The sequence below is a fragment of the Fonticula alba genome, assembly GCF_000388065.1.
Source record: "Fonticula alba strain ATCC 38817 unplaced genomic scaffold supercont2.4, whole genome shotgun sequence".
Lineage (NCBI taxonomy): Eukaryota > Rotosphaerida > Fonticulaceae > Fonticula > Fonticula alba.
The window spans coordinates 1,088,092-1,108,768 of NW_009242974.1; the positions used below are offsets into that span (position 1 = coordinate 1,088,092).

At 65.0% G+C, this 20,677-nt stretch overlaps 7 protein-coding genes and 1 non-coding gene across 9 annotated transcripts in view; 4 read left to right on the forward strand and 4 right to left on the reverse strand.

Annotated features, from left to right (window-relative positions):
• The window catches only part of H696_02768 (hypothetical protein), a 7,697-nt gene extending 5,914 nt beyond the window's left edge, over positions 1-1,783 (reverse strand). Inside the window, exons 1-5 of the mRNA XM_009496667.1 lie at positions 1,534-1,783; positions 1,261-1,386; positions 993-1,108; positions 735-839; positions 91-621 (exon numbers count right to left, since the gene is read on the reverse strand). Coding sequence (XP_009494942.1) covers positions 91-621; positions 735-839; positions 993-1,108; positions 1,261-1,386; positions 1,534-1,647 — 992 coding nt within the window. The 5' untranslated portion in view covers positions 1,648-1,783. The remainder of the gene's footprint in view (positions 1-90; positions 622-734; positions 840-992; positions 1,109-1,260; positions 1,387-1,533) is intronic.
• Positions 1,784-3,948: 2,165 nt separating this feature from the next.
• On the forward strand, positions 3,949-4,793 carry H696_02769 (iron-sulfur cluster assembly enzyme ISCU, mitochondrial). Its single transcript, XM_009496668.1, has 3 exons — positions 3,949-4,203; positions 4,359-4,542; positions 4,691-4,793. The coding sequence occupies exons 1-3, from the start codon at positions 4,003-4,005 to the stop codon at positions 4,768-4,770; spliced, it is 465 nt and encodes a 154-aa protein (XP_009494943.1). The 5' UTR covers positions 3,949-4,002; the 3' UTR covers positions 4,771-4,793.
• A 387-nt stretch (positions 4,794-5,180) lies between these two features.
• H696_02770 lies at positions 5,181-5,252 on the forward strand. The gene has a single exon. It is a non-coding gene; the product is annotated as a tRNA-Gln (tRNA).
• A 459-nt stretch (positions 5,253-5,711) lies between these two features.
• H696_02771 (hypothetical protein) lies at positions 5,712-7,227 on the reverse strand. Its single transcript, XM_009496669.1, has 5 exons — positions 7,164-7,227; positions 6,724-6,813; positions 6,489-6,566; positions 6,334-6,390; positions 5,712-6,196 (listed from the first exon to the last, which is right to left on the reverse strand). The coding sequence occupies exons 2-5, from the start codon at positions 6,807-6,809 to the stop codon at positions 5,992-5,994; spliced, it is 426 nt and encodes a 141-aa protein (XP_009494944.1). The 5' UTR covers positions 6,810-6,813; positions 7,164-7,227; the 3' UTR covers positions 5,712-5,991.
• Positions 7,228-7,889: 662 nt separating this feature from the next.
• H696_02772 lies at positions 7,890-10,888 on the reverse strand. Of its 2 annotated transcripts, XM_009496670.1 has the most exons (7): positions 10,609-10,888; positions 10,221-10,415; positions 9,935-10,045; positions 9,736-9,809; positions 9,013-9,494; positions 8,743-8,832; positions 7,890-8,580 (listed from the first exon to the last, which is right to left on the reverse strand). In XM_009496670.1, exons 1-7 carry the CDS (start codon positions 10,686-10,688, stop codon positions 7,942-7,944), a joined length of 1,671 nt encoding a protein of 556 aa, XP_009494945.1. In that variant the 5' UTR covers positions 10,689-10,888; the 3' UTR covers positions 7,890-7,941. The 2 variants fall into 2 exon arrangements, with proteins under 2 accessions (XP_009494945.1, XP_009494946.1); XM_009496671.1 differs by lacking the exons at positions 10,221-10,415; positions 10,609-10,888 and having other exon boundaries at positions 9,935-10,086.
• Positions 10,889-11,202: 314 nt separating this feature from the next.
• Positions 11,203-12,491, reverse strand: H696_02773 (hypothetical protein). Its single transcript, XM_009496672.1, has 2 exons — positions 12,450-12,491; positions 11,203-11,982 (listed from the first exon to the last, which is right to left on the reverse strand). Exons 1-2 carry the CDS (start codon positions 12,459-12,461, stop codon positions 11,617-11,619), a joined length of 378 nt encoding a protein of 125 aa, XP_009494947.1. The 5' UTR covers positions 12,462-12,491; the 3' UTR covers positions 11,203-11,616.
• Positions 12,492-14,568: 2,077 nt separating this feature from the next.
• H696_02774 (TTK protein kinase) lies at positions 14,569-19,665 on the forward strand. The gene is made up of 8 exons (XM_009496673.1): positions 14,569-14,842; positions 14,951-15,945; positions 16,066-17,680; positions 17,784-17,887; positions 18,061-18,298; positions 18,419-18,577; positions 18,663-18,734; positions 18,966-19,665. The coding sequence occupies exons 1-8, from the start codon at positions 14,645-14,647 to the stop codon at positions 19,539-19,541; spliced, it is 3,957 nt and encodes a 1,318-aa protein (XP_009494948.1). The 5' UTR covers positions 14,569-14,644; the 3' UTR covers positions 19,542-19,665.
• A 245-nt stretch (positions 19,666-19,910) lies between these two features.
• H696_02775 (hypothetical protein) overlaps positions 19,911-20,677 on the forward strand; it is a 2,385-nt gene continuing 1,618 nt past the window's right edge. Inside the window, exon 1 of the mRNA XM_009496674.1 lies at positions 19,911-20,359. Within this exon, the coding sequence (XP_009494949.1) occupies positions 19,922-20,359 (438 nt within the window). The 5' untranslated portion in view covers positions 19,911-19,921. The remainder of the gene's footprint in view (positions 20,360-20,677) is intronic.

The window sequence follows — 20,677 nt, forward strand, 5'->3', positions numbered from 1 at the left end:
GGGGACATGGCAGGGCGGCCGAAAGAACGACCGTTGACAACAGGGAGGGGGAGAGAGAGAGAGAAGGAAAGAAAGTGGGGCATGGCGTACCGCAGTGTGCTCAGAGTCTCATCGTAATTGATCTCGGCCGGCGAGAGAGCCGCCAACATGCATGTTTTGGAGTTACCACCGAGATTGTCCTTCAGCAGCCAGGTGAGCACCGAATCACGGTACGGAATGTGGATCTTCTTTTTGGGATCGGCAGACATGTCGGCCAGGGCGGAAATGACCATGCCCAGGGCCGTCAGGGACTTGTTGATGTTGGACCCTTCGCGAAGTCGAGCGCCAGTGGCACCGGTGGAATCGGCGCGCTCGGAACCAGCCAAATCCACCAGCGCGATCTTCGACACCTTCTCAGCCACCAGGCCAGTGGCAAGGTCCTTCTGCCGCTGGGTCATGATCATGGTGAAGACGGCGTGCGACCGGGAGGACGTCTCGTTCATGTTGGTGGCGGCCACCGTGCGCGCCTTGTTGCCCTCATCCATCAGACGGTCGATGTCGGCGAAGGAGGAAACCAGGACCTTGGCCAAGCCCTCGACGTAGGGGCCCAGGGTTTTGTGCTCGCGAACACGGAGTTGGTCACTGGGAGGAGGGGCAGACACACCGGCAGAGGGTCAGCCCATGGACAGCGGGAAAAGGTCAAGCGGAGGGGGATGGGCCGAGCAGGGGAGAGTTGGCGGGGCGGGGCGACGCACGATCCCTTGGGATTGAGGAGATCCTTGACTTTCTCGTTGTAAATTTCCAGATAGCTCACCTCGACAGTGTAGTTGAGATCAGGATCGGAGTTCTGCTCGATGCGGCTTTGGATGGAGGGAAGGAGGGGGAAGGAGAGAGAGAGAGAGGGGGGGGGAGAGAAGGAGGGAGAGAGGGGAAGAGGCAGGGATGACGGGAAGGAAGGGAGTTAGTGGTGAGACGGATGCTTGATGCAGTGCGGGGTGACGACCAGGGCGCACCTGAAGATCTCCTCGCAGATTCGAGGAATCAGGCCGCGCTCGGGGCCATAGCCCATCATACTGTAGGACTTACCGGAACCCGTTTGGCCATAGGCAAACAGGCAACAGTTGTAGCCCTGTGCCACCCAATGGCCGGGGGGAAGGGAAGGATGGAGACAGGTGTCAGAATGTGCATGTGCATGTATGTGCGTGCACGTGCACGCGTGCGCGTGTGGAACAATGACATCAGCGAAGAGGGAGGAGGATGTAGAAGAGGAGGAAGGCGCACATCAAACGAGTGGTTGACCATCTCGACACCGATCTCCTGGTAGACGATCTCCTGCGATGCGTAGTTTGGCGCCTCGGCATCGAAGGACCAGTAGGAGTTGTCGAAAGCATAGTCATGGCGCTTGCCCTGAGCGACGGGGAGTGCAGCGGGAGCAAGGGAGGGGCCGGGAGGGGGGGAGGGGGGGGGGGACAAAGCAAATGGTTAGCATTGGAGAAGCGGCCTGCCGGGAAAAACAACATGCACGAGATGCGCAAAGGGCGGGCGGAAACGGACGTTGTGCTCGATCGTGGTCGACTGGCCGTTCATGCTGATGACGCGCTTGGATTTGGCGGCCTTCTCGCGGCCGTTAAACGGCCGCACGCGAACGAACACCTTGACCGAGGACATGGTGACTTCGGAGGCGGACGGACGGGAGGTGACGTCCCAGACGCCGCGCGGCAGAGCACTCCTGCTGAAGGGGGATCACAGGGGGGGGAAGGGGAGGAAGGGGGGAGGGCCGGGCTGGAAGGGAGGGAGGGAGGAGTGATAGGGAGGGGAGAGCGAAATGGGGGGGGGGGGAGGGGGAGGGGAAGCAGAAGGTAAGCCCTGACACAGTCTGCCGATGGTGAGGAATGGCTGCCTCCGGCTCGGGCAGCGAGAATACACCTTCTCTTGGAGAGGAGACCGAGTGAGCCACCTGCTGGGGGGCTGCCTTGGGGAGGAATGCCTCTGCCAACCGGGCCGGGGACAGCGCGACCACCCAGATCGGGCACCTCTTCGCATCCTTGTGTCCCGGCCAAGTTGCGACTCTGTCCCTTCACTCGCACCACCGGCTCGCGGCCGCACGCGCGCACGCACGCACGCACGCAGACACACACAGACACGCACAGACACAGCTCTGGGCTCCAGGATGGGCAGATGCATCTCACCGGAGAAGGGAGCCATAAACAGGGAAGCCCCAAGCGGGTGGCTCGCCAGCGCCACTCCGCGCCCGGGTACGGGTTTGGGTGGTGACTGAGGGGGGAGTTAAAAAAAGGCAGGCATGTATCCCCTCCCTGCGAGTGCCGGCGACGGGAGGCAGACCAACGGCTCGGATAGGTGCCCTGCACACTCGGGCAGCTGCAAGAGGAATGTGTCGGGGTATGCATCGGGGGGAGGGAAAACACGAATGCACACACACACACACACTCGGACACTCAACGGGAGGGAGAGAGAGAGAGAGATACATTCGCACTTGTGCCCTCCCCTTTGCACGGGCATGGACACACCCACACAGGAAGGCCTGCCAGTTGGGGCAGAAACCGGGCCCGACCCGCTGGCGAACTGCACTTGCAACCGGCGTGGAGGAGAGGGGGAAAACAAGACAGGGCCACTCACGCAAGCAGATCGGTTCGTTGGTACACCAGACGCTGTGGCGGGGCGGCGGAGGGAAAATAACGACCCACAAAGGGATCGCCGTCCAGAGAAACCAGGGCACGGCGGCAAAGCGCGGAGGAGGGGGGGGGGGGGGCGGGGCGGGGGATTCGGAGGCGGGCATGGGATGGTGCTGCAAGGCCGACCAACATCGGCTCAGGGCGTCCCCGCGCGTGGAAGCCCACACACCGACAAGCGCCCGGCCCTCGGCCAAGTGTGCCCCCCCCCCCCTATACTCGGCGCATGAATGCTAGGCGCTTCCACTGCCCGGAAAGGGTCTGAGTCAGTCACAACAACCGCCCCCCAGGCCGGCACCTCGCGGGCCTCGACATGGTATTCAGGCGGCCGGCGGGTCTAAGTAAATATAACCAGGAAAAGGGCCGCCCGAGATGGGCGCCGCCCGCGTCTCTCCCTCATGCGGGTCGGCAACAACGCGCTCCCGCGACTGGCGGTCGCCCCAGCCGAAAGGGATCTGACTGTTCTGAAGCTCCCTTTGCCCGTGACTACATCACGGTATTACCGCGTCGGATCATGCCACCAATATCGCAACACTCTGACGAGCCCAACGAGGTCCGAACCCCATTGAACACTCTGGACGGTGGTCTCGCCCCGAGGCGGGGTGCCAGACTTCCCCCCCCCCTCCCCCCGGTGGGGGCGCGCCAGGCCGGCGGAGAAGCGGGCAGGGCCGGCGCAGGCGGGTTGGAAACGCAGGCAGCCACACCCTGCGCTCTGTCAGGTGGGCCATCCGTTTTTGCATGGGCCCGGCGAAGCGGGTGGCCGGAAGGGTAAGCGTGCGGCCGGAGCAACGAGGCACAGCGGGGGGGGGGGGGGGGGGCGGCGGCAGCGGGCAGAAACGGCCACGCGAGGCTCGTGCCTTGGTGTGGGGGAGATCTGCCGCCGCCACACCAGGTGCCCCCGGACCGGGCTGGCCAGCCCGGTATGCCTCGGCGTGCAAGGGGGCATGTCCGGAGCCCCTCGCCCGTGCGTTGAGGGGGCCCCGCGGCCCGCCCTGGGGCGTAAACACCGCTCCGCCCCCTGTGGGTGAACGTGTGCCGGGGGGCCGTCGTGCCCAGGTGCAAGGGGTAAGCAGTGGTCCGGGGTGGGAGGGGAAAGTCAATGGGGGCGCACTGCACGCACAGGCGCGCACATCCCCCCCCCCCTTTGGGCGTGTCTCTGGGTGCATGTGTGTGTGTGTGTGTGCCAGTGGGCGCGCATATGACGCTGTCCAATCCAAAGGGCAGGCCCAGTGATGGCCCGCGGTCTGCCAAGCCCCAGACAGAACCCCCTCCACCTTCCCTCCCCTTTTCCACCCCCCCCCCCTCCATCCTTCCCCTCCGCATTACTGTAACTATGCTCTCCCGCTTCGCCTCTCTTCAGCGCGCTGTGCCCCTGCTTTCGGCCGCCGCCCCCCGGCGCTTCTACCACCCGAATGTCATCGACCACTACGAGCGCCCGCGCAACGTCGGTCTCCTGGACAAGAAGTCCTCTTCGGTCGGTACCGGCCTTGTCGGTGCCCCGGCCTGTGGCGATGTCATGCAGCTTCAGGTTGATGTACGCCTGGAGCGAGACAGAGAGGGAGAGAGAGAGAGAGAGATCTCTCCCAATCCAAACCCCAGCCCCCCTTGTGCCCATCCTTGTCCCCCTCCCTGTGCCGCCAATCCTAACCGCACATCTCCCCCACCCCCCTACCTCCCTCCGCACACCAGGTTGATGAGAACGGCCGCATTCGCGATGCCAAGTTCAAGACTTTCGGCTGTGGCTCGGCCATCGCCTCCTCTTCGCTGGCTACCGAGTGGATCATCGGCAAGTCCCTGGACGAGGCGGCTGCCATCAAGAACAGCGACATTGCCAAGGAGCTTTGCCTCCCTCCGGTCAAGCTCCACTGCTCCAGTACGTGGCCCCCGCCTTGCCTACATGTTCCCCAAGGGGCCCACTGTCGGACTTTCGATGTCTTCCCAGGCATGCGTGCGCATGCGCATTGATTTTGTGTTAACACGCCCATCCTCCCCCTTCCGCACCCTCCCCTGCACTCGCACAGTGCTCGCCGAGGAGGCCATCAAGAAGGCCCTCAGCGACTATGAGAAGAAGCAGGCCGCTCTCAAGGCTGCTTCGGCCTGAGCGCGCCCCCCCCCCCCCGCCCCGTACCCTCTCGCGAGCCACCAGTGCAACTTGAAAAAAAAAATAACACGCGACACAGGGGCGCAACCCCCTCTCTCCCGCCAGGGTACAACTTGAGAGTCTCTTCCCTCCCTCGGTGATGTTGCCCCTCCCATGCCCGCGGGCTGTCCCTGCGCCCGGCGCTCGGCCCTCCGGCCATTGATACAGGAACAAACATAGAGCACCTCGCACATCTGAATGTAAAATAGTTCTCCACCGGTTGTTGTCTATCCTTTTGCTTGCGGCCTGCCTTTTTTTTTTTTTTTTGGTGTCCCGTTCGGGGAGAAGAGGGCAAGGGCGGACTCACACGCATGCATTGGTCAAGGAAAAATGGTGCCGGACTTGTGAGCATGCTTGGCCCCACCACACACGGTTGAGTGGTGTAATGGTTATCACGGCAGACTCTGAATCTGTCAATCCGAGTTCGATTCTCGGCTCGACCTTTTGCTCCTTGGGGCACCGGTCCTCCATTGCTCTTTTGGCCACACGGAAGCAGGAACAGGCACACAAGCACGACCGAGGGGGCGGCGAAAGGGACCAAGACAAAGACATGCCCCGCGAGACTTGAACAGGGCGGAGGAGGGGCAACCGCCCGAGGGCCCCGTTCGCGGCACGACGCCTGGCGTGCCAGCCCCCGCTCCCTCTTAAGATGATCTCCGCGCGGAGATGGCTGGTGGGCACGCTCCGCGGGGAGGGGGGAAAAAATATTCCGGAAAAGGGCAACGGTGTATATGGCAGCGGGGAAGCACAAAGAGAGGGAGAAGAATATATGAATACAGGAGGGTGGCGCGTCGAGAGGGAGCGGGAAGGACCCGCGCACCCCGAGAGACCTCCAGGAGGGGGGATGATGCACACACACACACACATATACACACGCACGCGCGCGCGCGCGCGCGCGCACGCCTCGGCACGAATGGTGGTGTTTGAAAAGGGGAGATCACGCTCGGAACCCAGTGTCTAGCAGGCTTGCGCGAGGCGCGAGCGAGGAGGGGGGAGAGAGGGTGGGGGCCGACGGCCAGGCGTCTGAAAAGAGGGGAGAGACAGCAGAGGGCACGGCGCTCGCTCTGGCTGAGACCCGCTCGAGGGAGGAAAGAAGGGGAAGGGAGAAGCACTGCATGTCCGTCCACGCGCGCGTATGGGGAGGGGGGGGGGAGGAAAAGGGAAGGAAAGGTCTGGCGCCCTTTAGTTGCGGAGCTTGCGGGTGCTGGGGAGCTCACCGGCCTCGGCGGCGTCAAGGCGAGCCTTGCCGATGCCCATGCTCTGGAACATGCAGGTGTCGAGGACGTTCTGCTCCTGGCGGCAGTAGCGGAAGGACTGGTTGTTAAGGTCGATGCACTTCCAGTAGCGGAAGAACTCGTCCGAGCAGTAGGCGTTGACCTTGTTCATGCTGAACAGGGGAGGGAGAGAGAGAGAGAGAGCGGGGAGGAGGGGGAATGGGGTCAGCGGAAGGGTCGGCGGGGAGGGGGAGAGGGAGGGTGGATGGGTACAGCAGGGGGAAGAATGGAGGAGGTAGACAGGGCGTACATCTCGGAGGCACACTTGACAACCTCGACACTCTCGTCGATGCACTTGTCGACGGCACTACGGAGGGGAGAGGGGAGAGGGGGGAGGACCGGAGAGCGGGGGGATGTTAGCCAGTGGAAGCAGCAAACGAGGGACAGAGATTAGGCCAGACGCACATGTTGGGGTTGTTCTCGTGGCAGGTCATGAACTTGGTGTTCTGCTGCATGCAGTACTCGCCGATGTAGAAAGCAGAGCTGAGATCGCGACCAGGACAATCCCACCGGGGGGGTGGGGGGGGGAGCGGGAGAAGGAGGACAAAGGGATGGGTCAGTCTGGGGGCGGTCAAGGAGAGGAGAAACAGGGGAGAGAGGGGGGGAGGCCAAGCAAGCGCGAAAGGGGCTCTGGGCGCACGCCATCAGCGGGGACGAGGTCACCTGGAAGGAGGAGGCGGCCTCGGGAGAAAGGGGGGTCTTCTGGCTGTCGGTGGAGTCGGACATGGCTCTGTTGCGGATTGGCCAAGTCCGTCGGCGGACACGAGAGGGAACAGACCGGTTAGGAGGAGCCAAAGGCAGCGGAAGAGCAGGGCAGAGATTCCAAGAAAAAGGGAGGGGGGACGAAGGGGAAGGGCGGGAGAGGGCGGCAATGCCATGGCCGCTGGGGCCCAAGCACAAGGACAGGCGGGCCGCCATCGGGTGCCACCCATGCGACCGGCAACGGAGTCCGACGGCCGGCGCAGCTACACGCGCGCGCGCGCGCGCGCGAAGCCCACGCCCAGACGATAGGGGGGGAGGCAAAGTTTGGGGGCACACCAGGGGGAGGAGGGAGAGAGGGGGGGGGAGGGCAATAGGTACAATTCAAGAAAGAGGGAGAGGTCGGGGAGCAGTAGGGGGGGGGAGATACTGCCGGGGCCGGGGCCTGTGTGTGGCGGACGGCCCCGGCAGCCGGCCCTGAGGGGGCAGCCCCTTCAGTTGCAGAACAAGAGAAACAGCGCGGCGATCGGCGCCCGGCGAGAGACACGTCTGGAGGCGCAACGAGAGGGGGGGGGGGGAGCAGCCCAGCCCGGCCGGCCCGCCGTCCAGGCAAACCTCGAACGCCCCCCCCCTCCCAGGGGACATATATTCAAGCTTGCAGGGAAGAGCAAAAGGGCGAGAGCAGAGAACGGGGAATGGGGGACACCCGCGCGACCTTCCGGCCGAACAGGTGCTATCTAGGCCGGTCAGCCTGCATGTTGGGGAGCAACAACCCTCCCCGCTCCCTTCACAGGCACCCCCCCCCCCCCCAGACGAGAGTGGATGCCAACTGAACACTCTTCAACCCTACTACTGCCTGCGCGCGGACACGCGCGCGCCTCCCCCCGCGCCGCCATACCCTGTTGGACCCGACCGCAAAAGGCCGAGGAAGGGGGCAGCAATGCCACAGCCCTGGCCTGCCCGGTGGACCAAGCCACCGGACAGGCGCCTCAAGTGCGCATGCGCATCCACATCCCCACATGTCCGGATAAGAGACCAAAGCAAGAGGCAAGGGCGAAAGAACGAAAGAGAGAGAGGGGGGGGGGGGGGGGGGGGCGGAGGCAGGGTGGCAACAACATATGCGGCCAGTGGTGTGTTGAAATGGTATTCCGTGGTCTGATCAAAGCATGTGATATGTGCTTGAGAGGTGCTCTCTCAGGCGCGTGACCAGCTGGCCGAACTGCAGCCGCGCATTGGCCGACGGGCCATCGAGCCAGACACAGCGCACATGCACTGCCTCCTGGCCCTCCTCATGGCCTGCGCCGGACTCCGAAGGGCGAGCAGCCGGGGTGCAGAGAATCTCACATCGGAAGAGGTATGTCTGGTTCATGAAGTCCGGGGGATCGTGGGCCGGTGCGTCCCCTGCCTCCGGGGTGGGCCCACCGTCGGCCGGCGGTTGTGCCGAGTCAGCCAGAGCCTCACTGGCCGGGCGCTTTGCACCATGCAAACGCCGGGCCTTGCGGTTCCACGGGTTGAAGAGCATCCGCAGGCGCATGATGAGCTGCGGGGAACGGCGCGGCCCGTCGACTGGCGCGTGGGAAGAGTCGCCATCCGGCGCGTCGATGTCCGGCACGCCGGTGAGTCGGCACGCCTCAATCACAACTCCTCCGCCGGCCGAGAGGCCGAAGAAGCGTGCCAGGCTGGCCTTCAGGGAGGATAACTCCGGCACCGGGCCAGGAGGGTCTTTGTGTCGTGTCAGGGAGAACTCCTCAAAGTGGATGGCTCGCGGCCTGGCATGCTTGCCGATGGCCAGGGGGCTCTGGGGGAGGCCGATGCGGGATGAGCGAGAGCAGGAGGGACTACGTGGTCAGCAAGAAAGGGAGGGGAAAGGCCTGCACACGGGGACAGAAAAAAGAAGGCAGAAGAGCGACAAAGAGAGAGAGAGAGAGAGAGAAGGACAGAGGAAGAGGAGGGGACGCACGCGTGGAATATGGGCCTCAGTATGGGACCAGGCAATTGCCCATCGAGCGGTACGCCCTTGGCGAAACTCGGCAACCTGGAAGTTTGCGATCTGTCGTCGGCGGGATTTGAGGCGGAAGGAGGAAGAGGCGGTCAGGGACGAGGGGGGGGGGGGGGGGGGGGGGGGGGGGGGGGGGGGGGGGGGGGGGGGGGGGGGGGGGGGGGGGGGGACAAGAGGACCCTCTGCGAGATTGGAGGCGGGGAAGAGGGCTCGAGCCCACGGTGGACATACGGATTTCTCTCGCAGGTGACGGCGGACATCCTCAACATGTGAGGCAAATCCCAGCTGGCTGGTGTACCATCGGATGCGGGTCTGCAGGCCAGGAAGACAGGACTCGTCCACCAGCCGACGGACAAAGGCCGCCTCGCCGCCGGTGGTGCTCAACTCATGCGCAGCCCCCGGCGGGCGAGTGGTCGTCCAAGCGCCGGCCCCCGAGGCCCGGCGCAAACCAGCCGACGCATCCAGCTGGGCCTGCCCCGTGTAAAAGGGCGGGTTGCAAATGGTGAAGTCCAGGCGCCGTGGCAATGAGAGGGCCGTGGGTCTGGAGTCCCCGAAGGGGGACAATTCCAGATCACCGGTGTCCGGGTGGAAGAGCGGCTCCAGGATCGCAAGGGCCCCGTCTGGCCGGAGAGTGTGGAAGAGGGCAATTTCCTTGGCAAGACCATTGCGCTCGATGTTCGCCTGGGCTGAAGCGAGCGACTCGGCGTTGGTGTCTGAATTGGGCCAGGTTAGATCGGGGTATCCTGGACCCAGAAAGACGGGCATATGTATCCCCCCCCCCCCCCCCCCTGTGTCGGGGCGATATGGTGGAGCCGCCCGCCGCCGTGGCCGCAGCCGGGAGGCCCGGGTTCCGAGGAGCGAAAGGCCGAAACCAGCGACCTCCCCCCGCCCAACGCTTGCTGACTCGCCTCAGACCCCCCCCCCCCCCCCGCGCCGCTGACTGAGGAGGCGCACCGATGCCGAGCATCATCCAATCCGGATGGAGCCGCAGAGCCAGCAGTGGATAGATGCACGAATGGCCAACACCACTGTCACACCCGAGAGGGAAGGTCAATAGGAGGCGTGATGGCAGTGGGGAGGGAGGAGTAAGTGACGGGCAGTTGTGCCAAGGCGGCGGTGGCGGTGCAAAAGGGCATTGAGGACGCAGACGCACATGTCAATGCCGCAGGCTGGGGATCGGGCCGAGGGCGGGACCAGGCCCGTGGCATCCTCCGCGTCCTCGCCAAGGCCAAGCAAATCCTCCACCCAGTGGATGTAGTTTAGCCTGGGCGTTATGGTTGGAGGCCACCCGAAAGAGGGGGCGAGGCCAAAGAGAAGCAGGGTCAGTCCCATGTAAGATGCCCACACGGGGCGCAAGGAAGGGGGGAACGATTCAATTATTCACATGGCACAGCGGGGACATGGGACAAGGAGGGAGGAAGCGCAGTCGAGCACACTACCTGACCGTGATCGCCGGGCAGAGGACCCCCTCGGGGAGGACGACATCCAAGTTGAATTCATCCAGCAGCAGGGCCCGGGTCAGTGCAGCCGTGGCCCCGGGTCGGGAGAAGTCGATGCTGGCCAGAGGGGGGCGTGTGCGACCCGCTGTGGCAGCCTGGCTGGTCTGGGCGTCGGCCGGGTCACGGTCCCGGACACTGGAGGTATGATGGAGGTCAGGGGAGCCGGCCATAGCCAGAAGAACAGGCGAGGGAGGCAGGGCCGCCGAGGAAGGGGCGGCGGGAGGCGAGAGAGGGGGGGGGGGGGGGGGGGGGGGGGGGGGGGGGGGGGGGGGGGGGCGACAGGAGGCGTGCTGCGGGGGGGGGGGGGGGGGGGGAGGGGAACACGAACAAGTCCGCGAGGAAGGGATACTTCTGGGCGAGGGTCCGGAAGCAGGGGGTCCGCGAGGCGAAGCGATTCCGCGGGTGCATGGGCGGCGGGGACAGGAGGTGGCAAGAGGTCCGTGCGAGATGGCCAGGGCGGAGCAGCAGCGATGACGAAGAATGTGCGGTGCAATGGGTGGAGGGGACAGGGAGAGGGTCTTTTGCTCGCGCCCCCGGAGAAGGCAGGACAGGCCCCCCGGCCTCTTGACCTGAAGAAGGACAACATCAAGCGGAACGTCCATCTCATCCGGGTCCACCTCGGCCCGGTGTCCTCCCGTGCCCCCCTCTCCCTCTCTCTCCCCACATCTCAGCCCCGCACACTGTCTCTGCCTCTTCCCCGCCTGAGGCCCTGTGCCGCAGGAGGCACGACCCTGCCTACTCCACATGTTGGCTCCCCCCCCCCCCCTCCGCGGCCCCGATATACCGCACCATGGTCGGGAGGAGTTCGAAAAAAAACGGAGCGCCCCTCTCGGTCCCGGGCGCTGCCACGTCCCCTCTCTCGCCCCTCCTTCCCCCCTCCCTTGGGCGCGGGCGGCAGTGAAAGAAAGGGAAAAAACGATGATGCGGATGAGATGGCCAGGTGTGTGAGGCAGGTATATTTTTTCTCTTGGGGTCACACACAGCACACAACACGGGGCTCCCCCCACAGGTGGGAAGGGGGGCACCGCCGCCGCAGTGGGGCCGCGCGCACACACGCAAAATTAAGCAACCCACATGCACATGCAAACCCGACACACTGCCTGCGCACAGCGCCCCTGCAGAGAGGGGGAGAGACGCGGCGCGGGAAGGTGTAGTGGATGCACAGCCAAGGGGGGACCACCCCGGGAGCAGCCCGGGAAAGAGAGGGGCACAGGACACGACCGGGGGACAACGCATCGGCGCGCGCCCCAAGAAGATCCCGGGGACCCGGGGGGGGGGAGTCATCCTCTGCGGACCGGAAGGGGGTGCGATGAGAGAGAGACGAGAGAGAACACATTTAGTTCTCCTCCTCCTCACCCTCGAACTCCTCATCACCACCCTCAAGGTCGAAGTACTTGATGGTGTAGGTGTAGGAGCCGGTGGCGGAGACGCGCATGTAGTCACGGAAGTTGTTCTTCTTGAGGAACTTCTTGGTGAGGTACTTGAGGTAGCGCTTGGAGAAGGCGATGGTGGTGGTGACGTTCAGGAAGTCGCCATCAGCCTCAACAACGATGTCCTCGCCGAGGTTGGCGGTCTTGCCGTTGACCTTGATGCGGCTGGCAATGTACTGCTGGAAGTTGTCCATGTCGAAGATGGAGTCACCCAGGGGGAGGGAGCAGTCGATCTTGAAGACGCGCTTGGCAGCCTTGGGGGTAGAAACGGGCTGTGATGAGGGGGGAGGGCGGCGGCGGCAGAGGGCGCATGTGAGTGGGGCAATGCCGGGAGGGGGGAGAGAAGGGCCGGGCACTTGCGCGCGTATGTGTGTGTGCAAAAATGGCGTGGCGCATGATCCCCCAACCGGAGAAAGGAGCACAGCACCGGGGGGATGGCACAAGCGCGGAAGCTTCGTCGAGGGGAAGAAGAAAACCAGAGAGGGGGAGAGCCGGGACACCGGAAGGCGCATGAGAGCGTGACGCAGCCATTGGCCACCACCCGGCGGCCCTCTGGTAACTTCTCCGACGAGAGCCACGCATTGACCAACCAACCGGAGGAGGCACCTTGACACCCGGGCATGAGGGGGGGACCAAGAACACCACCCAAGGGATGGGAGGGGCGCAGCAAAGGAGCAATGGGGAGGGGGCGCGTGTGGGGAATATTCTGAGTGCTTTAATGCGGCTCACCGCGACTGACCTTGACGGCCATGATTGCAATCCTTTCTTTACACTACAGTACTGTAGACGCAACACAAACTAAGGATGTGCAACCGCGGACGATAAAATGGCATTGGACACAGAGAGGGGAACAAGAGCAAGGGCAAGAGTTAGGACAGCGAGCAGGGGAGGTACGCACGATCTTTGTGTCCAGGCGAGGGGAAGAGACAGCCGGCGAGGACGCTCTCGGGGACAAAAGACGAATGAAGGGCAAACTGGGTGGGGGGGGGGAAAGGGGACGGGCAACGCTACACGCGAGCATGAACGCCCGCGGCAGGCACCGAGGCTCACATGGTCGGGTGGGGGAGGGCCGCAAACGCAAGCACAATCGTTGAGGCGCGCGGGCGTGTATATGCGCGTGAATGGACTTGTGTGCTCGTAAACCGGTACACACAAGGGCAGACACACACACACACACACACGCGCGCGCGCACACACGAACGCAGGCGGGCGAATGCGACACTCACGCGCAGCACACAAGAGGCCGACACCACAACCAGTCAAAGAGAGAGAGGGGAAGGGAAAGGCGCGCGCGGCGACGTACAGGAACCATATGGAGGGAGCGAGGCCCTTTGGCGGCGGGCCACCCTGAGCTCCCACATATATGGGCGGAAATGCATGCCCGCACGCGGGTCCCCGCGAGCACCCGCGCGCACGCGCGCGCCAGCACATCGCCCGGGGAGACACACACGCGAGCGCGCCTCCCCCCGCCCCCCCCCCCCTCTCCGGCGGGGCTCGGAAGACACCAGGGGGAAGACCGACGCTCAGGGGTGTGGCCGCTGCCCCCCGCGCGCCCCGCCCCCGCCGACTTCAGCCCCCGTCCCTACACCCGCCTGCGCCATTGGGAACGATGCTGGGGGTCCCCCCCCCCCTCCACTACTTCGACTCTCAAACAGGCTGCTTTACCAGACACACACCGGCGGGACCGGCGCCAGAGCCCCGGCGTGTTGAACAATGCAGCGCACATAGCCCCCCCCTCCCCCCCCCCCACCCTGGGCGGGGTGCGCACATACGCCAGGTGGGGGCGGGCACCGTGCACACGCGGGGCGAGGGTGGGGGGGGGACCGCGCCGGGGCAACAGGACAACCCTCGCACCGGCCCGCCCACATGCACGCAACGGGAAACAGGGATAGCCCTGGCCCGGCGCCACAAGGTGCACCATGCTGCACATGCTATCGCGAGGGCCTTGGAAAAGACAGCGTGGCGCCTGCCTTCTCGTCCCGGCGCCCGGCCCCGCCCCCGACCCCACCCGGAACAACATGCCGCTCCCAGGCCAGCCCAACCCCCCGAAAGGCACACGAGAGGCGCCCGAAGGGTGTTCGGCTCGGACATACAATGACCCAGGAGGCTCGGAAGCGGCTGCGCAGGCATTGGTTGCCTCCAGAAGAAGCCTCACACCGGAAAGCACAAGGAAAGACCCATGCCAGCTCTCCCACGCGATAAATATAAAAACATGGATTTTCCAAGTCTCTCCCTCTTTTTTCCGCACTGAAAGCCCCTTGCGTCTCCAGGGTTTCGCCAGGGGTTTCCAGTTAAGAACACCGAACGACCCCAAAATCAACGGTCTAGGGTCGCACCCGGGTGATCACGTCCCCATATTCGAATCACGCACTGCACACCGGCCAGCCGCCAATTATTTTTAAATTTCCTCCTGTGTATCCGGATTTTTATAACTGCCCAGAACCGGCGGCTGTTCACCGGCAGGAGCGGCGGAATCTGCGCTCCCGGCTCGCCATTCGGGCACCCGCCCCCGACCCGCCGCCCTCTGGCCCAGTCGGGCTGTCCTGGCGCTGCCTTTTCCAGGGCGGAGCCAATGGAGACGCTTGCTTGCGTTTCCCGGGGAACATCTCTCGGCGTGGCCCGCACCGCCGGGCCGAAGATTGCAGCCCCCCCCCCCCCCCTGTTTGGCCACCGAGAGGGAGGTGGCGCAGAAGGAGGACAGGCAAGGCAGGGGAGGAATTTATCATGACCCGCGGCTGGCACTCGTCCCCGGGCCCCTCCGGGGATGAGCCAGAACGCCTCCTCCCTCCGCCCCTTGTCGCCACACATCCGCATCAGCCTTGTGGGCTGACTTCGCCCCCCTTCCCTCCCTCCCTCCCTCCCTCCCCCTCTCTCTCTCTCCCTCCGTCCGCATTTCGCCCCGCCTTGCCGTCCGACCCCTGATGCTACCTGACCATGCGGGGCACAGGCTCTAGCCCTGGAGCCGGAGCGCAGCGGCCGAGTGTCCCGGCGGTGCCGGCCTCCGGGCTACCCCCACGCGCACCGCTCCCCCTCGATGGGACTCTCTCCCTGCAGCACACCTCGGACATGGTGCGGCGCCTGAAGAAGCGGATCGCCGGAACAGCGGCCACGATCGGACGCGAGGACCCCGGAGTCGGAGCGGCACCAGCAGCAGTAGCAGCAACATCAACATCAACAGCAATGGCAGCAGCAGCAGCAGCAGCGACAGCAGCCGCACCATCCCGGGCGCCCCTCTCCCAGTCGCGTGTCCGGCGATCTTTCTCCTCCAGCTTCGGTGACCTGCTGGCCGGGCTACCCCTGGAAGAGCCGGGTGCCTCTGGCAGTGGCATTGGGGAAGCGCCTGGCTTTTCTCTCGCCGCCCTGAGTAGCGGAGATGTCTCCGACTCATCGCTCTCCTTCTCCTCACTGCTGAGCGGCCCTGGTGGTATGCGTCCAGCCGACTCGGTCGTGGCCGCGACGCATTATGGCAGCTCCTCCCCCCTCACCGGGATCCCACTATCCCTGACGGCATTGTCGTCCTCCTTTTCCGGATCTTCCACGACTCCGACCGCCGGCCCTGGGGTCCTATCGGCCTCGGCCGGGCCCGGTCCAAGTGCCGGCACCGGTGCCTCTCGACTCACGGCTTCAATGCTGGAGCCAGTCGAGGGAGCCGCGGCTCCGGCCACAGCTACGACAGCATCATCGGCAACCACGACAGCGACGGCAACGACGGCGACGGCAGCAGCATCAGCAGCAGCAGCAGCAGCAGCAGCAGCAGCACCTCTGCCGATGATGGCGGCCATCAGTTCCATCAGCCGGCCGCGATCCCCTGCACCGAACGACCTCCCCGCATCGAAGCGCCCGCGATCGGACGCCGACACTTCCCCCCCAGGACCTCCTCCGGCATCCCTCCTCCCGACGCCTCAATTCATGCCACCCTTTCTCGGAGACTTCGCCGGGCCAGCGGACGAGTACCTGCGCGGCGCGCCGGCACTGACAGATCTGGAATCAGCAGCTCGATCGCAGCCGCAGCAACCGTCCGTGTGGATGGCGTTGTTGAAGCATCACGAGGCCTCGACGGCCGTCCGACTGGAGGCCTACCGGCGCGAGGGTGTCCCAGCCACATCGGCCGCCTTCACCAACGCGCTGATTCAACTCCGGGGGAATTACCACCTGGCCCTGCAATCCATTGGGGCCGACTCACCCAATGACCCGCTGGTAGTCCGGCTTTGGCTGCGTTTCACCGACCTGCAGCGGTTCGTCCACAACCCTTCGCCCTCTCTCTTCTCTCTTCTCTCTCTCTCTCTCTCCCTTCCCTCCTCTTCCCCTTCGCCTTCTGCCTGGAATGCCAGCACCTAACTAGCCTTCGGCCACAGCATCACAGGTGACGACAACGCCTCCATCGAGGCTTCCTTCCGGCGACTGGATGCCGGGCGCATTGGCCGACAGGATGCCCGACTGGCTGTGGCATATGCAGACTTCGAGCTCCGCCGAGGACGCCCGGCTCGTGCGCTGGAGATCCTTCAAAACGGTGCCCTCGACGGGGCCCTCCCCTATTCACACCTGAAGGCGGCTCTGACCAAAATGAAAGATATTCAGAGATCCCAACAATCACAGTCGCCATCACACTCACAGCATCAGCAACATCAGCAGCAACAGCAGCATCAGCAACAGCAGCAACAGCAGCATCAGCAGCAACAGCAGTCGCAGTCACAGTCGCAGTCGCAGTCGCAGTCGCAGCCCCAGGCTCCGACCACCACCATATCACCTGTATCCACGTCACGCCCCCATCGTCCCCCCGGCACTGCAACAGACACTAGCCGGGCAACCGCCGAGCAGATTACCTCCTTCTTCCGAGAGGCGGCTTCGCGTCCCGCCAGCCTTGCGACATCGGTTTCGGGGGCATCCCCGGCGGATGGCCTTCCGGCGGCGGTTCCGCGTGCCATTGCCAGTGGCCTCTCTTCATTTAGCCGGTCTGCCAACCTGCTGACAGGTGAGGCATCGGGCTCGGGTATGGGCCCGACTTCGACCGGGGCCACCAGCGGCTCGGCCGCCTCGCCGCCCCTGCGGGATAAGCCCATCCGTCAGACCGTGGCCAGTCTCTCGGCCTCGCTGCATGCACTGAGCTCGCATCAGGGCCAGCAAGTGGCCCGGCTGGCGGCCGGATCGGCACTTCAATCGGCCTCGACGTCCACCAGTCCCGGGGGGGACCCATCGCTCCCGGCCCCGGGCGCCACCTCGGCGGCTATTTCCCCACCGACCTCGGCTCCAGCCTCGGCCCCCCTCCAGACCATGGGACAAGCCTCGCACCAGGTCCCGGTTTCGACCCTGGCCGGGGGATCGGCTCCAGCTCCGGCTCCCATTCCCCTCCCGGCCCCGACCTCGGCCCCGCCGCCACCCCCGCCGCCTGTACCGGTTGGTGGTCGGCCAGCCAGCCCGCGCGGCGGGGACCATGCCCTGGGCAGTGTCACACCAGTTCGGACACCGGTCCACAGGGGGGCTGGGTCGCCGGAATCCGCAAGTCGCTCGCGCATGGGCCAGCAGCTGGCCTCCCCGCCACCAGGAGATCGGGGTCTTTCCCCGGCTCGTGGGGCCGGTGTTGGCATTGTCGGCCCAGCTGCCGCGTTGACGCCCAGTCCGGGGCAACGGGGCGGCCGGCGCGTTGGTGGGGCGCTGGTGCCACCACCCCCGCCACCCCTCTCCGGAACGCCGACGGCCACGGCACAGCTGGCCGGGCCCCGGGGCGCAGGGCGGCCTTTGGCCACGTCTTCGGGGCCGACCCGGCCGGCCAGCCCGGCCAGTGGCAGTCCGCAGACTGCGGCCTTCCGCGCGCCACTCGACCAGCCGGTCTTCCACTCGCCCATCTCCAAGGCCATGTCGCACCGGAGCCAGGAGGCCCCAGCCTTCAAGTACGCGGCCGAGGTGGCCGCGCGCGAGGGGCTCACCTCGAGCAGTGACACCTCCGTCGTCGAAAATGATCGGTTCATTCGCGTGCGTGTGCTTTCTCTTTTCTTTTGGCAGCCCGGATCGCTCGTGCCTCCTGTGCAATGCGCTGACCCTGTGCCTTCGGTGTGCCGCACGCGTGCCACATCAGATCAACAACATTTCATACACCATCGAGGCGACCATCGGCAAGGGCGGCTCGAGTCGGGTTTTCCGCGTGGTCGATGAGGCTGGCCAGGCGTTTGCTCTCAAGCGGTGTGTCTCTCTGTCTCTTTCTCCATCTCCCTCCCTCCCCCCCCCTTTCTCTCTCTCGGTGTCTTCCTTGCTCCATACCCTCCCCCCTTGTCTTCTCCTCTCTGACGCTCTTCCCCTCGATCGCTCTATGTCCCTGGATTCACCCGTCGCCCCGGCCGATCTGTCGGCTGTAGAGTCAATGCGGTGAATGATGATGAGCAGACCTTCCAGGTGTTCGTTAATGAGATTGCCCTTCTGCGGCAATTGAACTCCAAGAGCAATGTCATCCGGCTGATCGATTCATCCATCAATCGGAAGGATCGGCTGATCTACATTGTGATGGAGCTCGGCGACACCGACCTGGCACGCATGCTCCACCGGCGGCGCGGCGAGGCCGTGGACTTCAATTTTATTCGGCTCTACTGGCAGGAGGTACAGAGCATCTATCGGTGGCTTTCGCCCAGCTTCTTCCCCCCCCCCCCCTCTCTCTCTCTCTTCCTCTCTCCCGCCCCGGCAGACGCAAATCTAATACCCGCAATCCGACATGAGTAGATGCTCCGAAGCGTCAAGGTCATTCATGATGAGTTCATCGTGCACTCGGACTTGAAGCCGGCCAACTTCCTGCTGGTCAATGGTCAGCTGAAGCTAATTGACTTCGGCATTGCAGCCGCTGTCAAGTCCAACGAGACCAAACTCATTCGAGACTCACACGTGCGTCCCGTGTACTCCGGCCCTGCCTTGATTTCCCCCTTTTCAGCCTCATCTCACCTCCCTCGTCCCCCGACTGCTCCTTCAGATGGGCACGCTCAACTACATTTCTCCCGAGGCCCTGGTTGATGGGAATGGCGCCATGTCAGGTAGTCATAAGGTGCGCATTTGGCCTGGCCAGCCCATCTAGGCCTCGGTTCTCAAGTCTCGCCTCGAGAGGGGGAGAAGAGAATGCCAGCATTCACTTGCTCCCCTCAGGCGGTGGGCTGCAGCCATGTCTCCCTCCCTCCCTGCCCCTCCCCTGCCCCTCTCCTGCCCCTCTCCTGCCCCTCTCCTGCCCCTCTCCTGCCCCCCCCCCTTCCTAACCCTCTTTCCCTTTGACGGCGTGTAGATCAGTCGCAAGTCTGATGTCTGGTCACTCGGGTGCATTTTGTTCCAAATGGTGTACGAGCTGGCCCCCTTTGCGCATATCGACAGCCTGATTCCGAAAGTCCGGGCCATCACCGACCCGTTGCACGTCATTCGCGTCGAGCCCATCCGGCCGGTGGATAGCGTGCCCCTGCGGGATGTGATTGCCCGGTGCCTACGCCGGGACCCCGACAGCCGGCCGACCGTGGCACAGCTCCTGCGTCATGCATTCCTCCGCCCGGATCGCCACCTGGCGCGGTACTTTGAAATCCGCCAGTCGGAGCGCTCTTTCACATCGCTGCGACTGAAGACACCGGCGGGCGAGGCCCCAGCAGGCAGCAGTGATCCTCTGGCCACCGGGTCTTCCCTGGAGCTGGCTGACGGGGACAACTCGGTCATCGAGTGGTGGATGGACGAGGAGGATGTTGTTGACAATGAGGCCCAGCTGTTGGGTCCCGGGGCCCGGCTCGGCGCTGGCAGCCGTGGCTCGCCCCCGTCATCCTCCCCCCTCCCCTCCTCGTCGTCCTCCTCGCAGCCGCCCTTTGCGAGCGGCCGGTAGCCCATCATCGTTGGCACTTGGCTAGCGGTGTGCGCTCATTTTCTCCCCTGTGCATATGCGCCGGTCGGTCGGTCGGTCCGTGCGTGCATGTGTGCATGTGTTGTGCATGCGTGTGTGTGTGTGTGTGTTTGGGCGCGCGTGCATGCTCCACGCCGTGACCCCCCCCTCGCAGGGGGGGGGGGACTGTTCTGCGGCAGGGGTCGGGCACGCTGATTCCCTTCCCCCCAGGCCTCGATCGTGCTGCCCCCAAGAGCCACCGGACCTGGCCACATTGCCCCTGGCTGAATACAGAATACTTTCCCACACACCCCCACGACGCTTCTCCTGCCAACCTTCTCTCTGTCTCTGCCCCCCCCCCCCCCCCCCTCCCGCCTGTCAAGATGATGCCCGTGTTCTTTGTTCCTTCTGCGTCAGATTCGTTCGATGACAACGACCCAGACTTCGAGTCCCTGGTCCCGATCGCTTCGGGCGCCAGCCCCGCGGCGGCGGCGGCGGCCATGCCAGTCGCCACCTCCTCGCCGCCTTCCTCGCCGCCCTCCTCCCCTCCTGCCCTGGCTCCTTCCTCACCCACGGGCGTGGCCGACGAGGCACCTGGCAAAAAGGTTCCCCTGACCCTGTTGACAGGGTTCCTGGGTGCCGGCAAGAGCACCACCGTGCGGCACCTGATGTCGCTCTCTGGACAGCCGGGGGTCCCGCGCCTGGCCGTGGTGCTGAATGACTTCGGTGATGGAGCGGCCGCCGACCGTCCGGTGCCCGTTGAGCTGAGCGCTGGTGCCGACAACTCGAATGAGAGCGCAGATGGCGCACCCGATGGCGAGGTGCGTTTGGTTGCCCTCACCCCCCCTTCCTTCCTGCGGCCTGTCGGGGGTTTCCCTCTTGCATCCAAGAGGGCAGAGCGGGGGGGGGGGGGGGGGCGGAAAAAAGAGCATCAACCCCCCGTCCGCCCTTCCTCCCCCCCCGAGAATACCCCCCCCCCCCCACCCCCCCCCCCCCCCCCCCCCCCCCCCCCCCCCCCCCCCCCCCCCCGCTCTCTCTCTCTCTCTCTCTCTCTCTCTCTCTCCCCCCTCTCCCTCTCCCTCTCTCTCTCTCTCTCTCCCTCTCTCCCCCTCTCCCTCTCCCTCTCCCTCCGCGCCCTT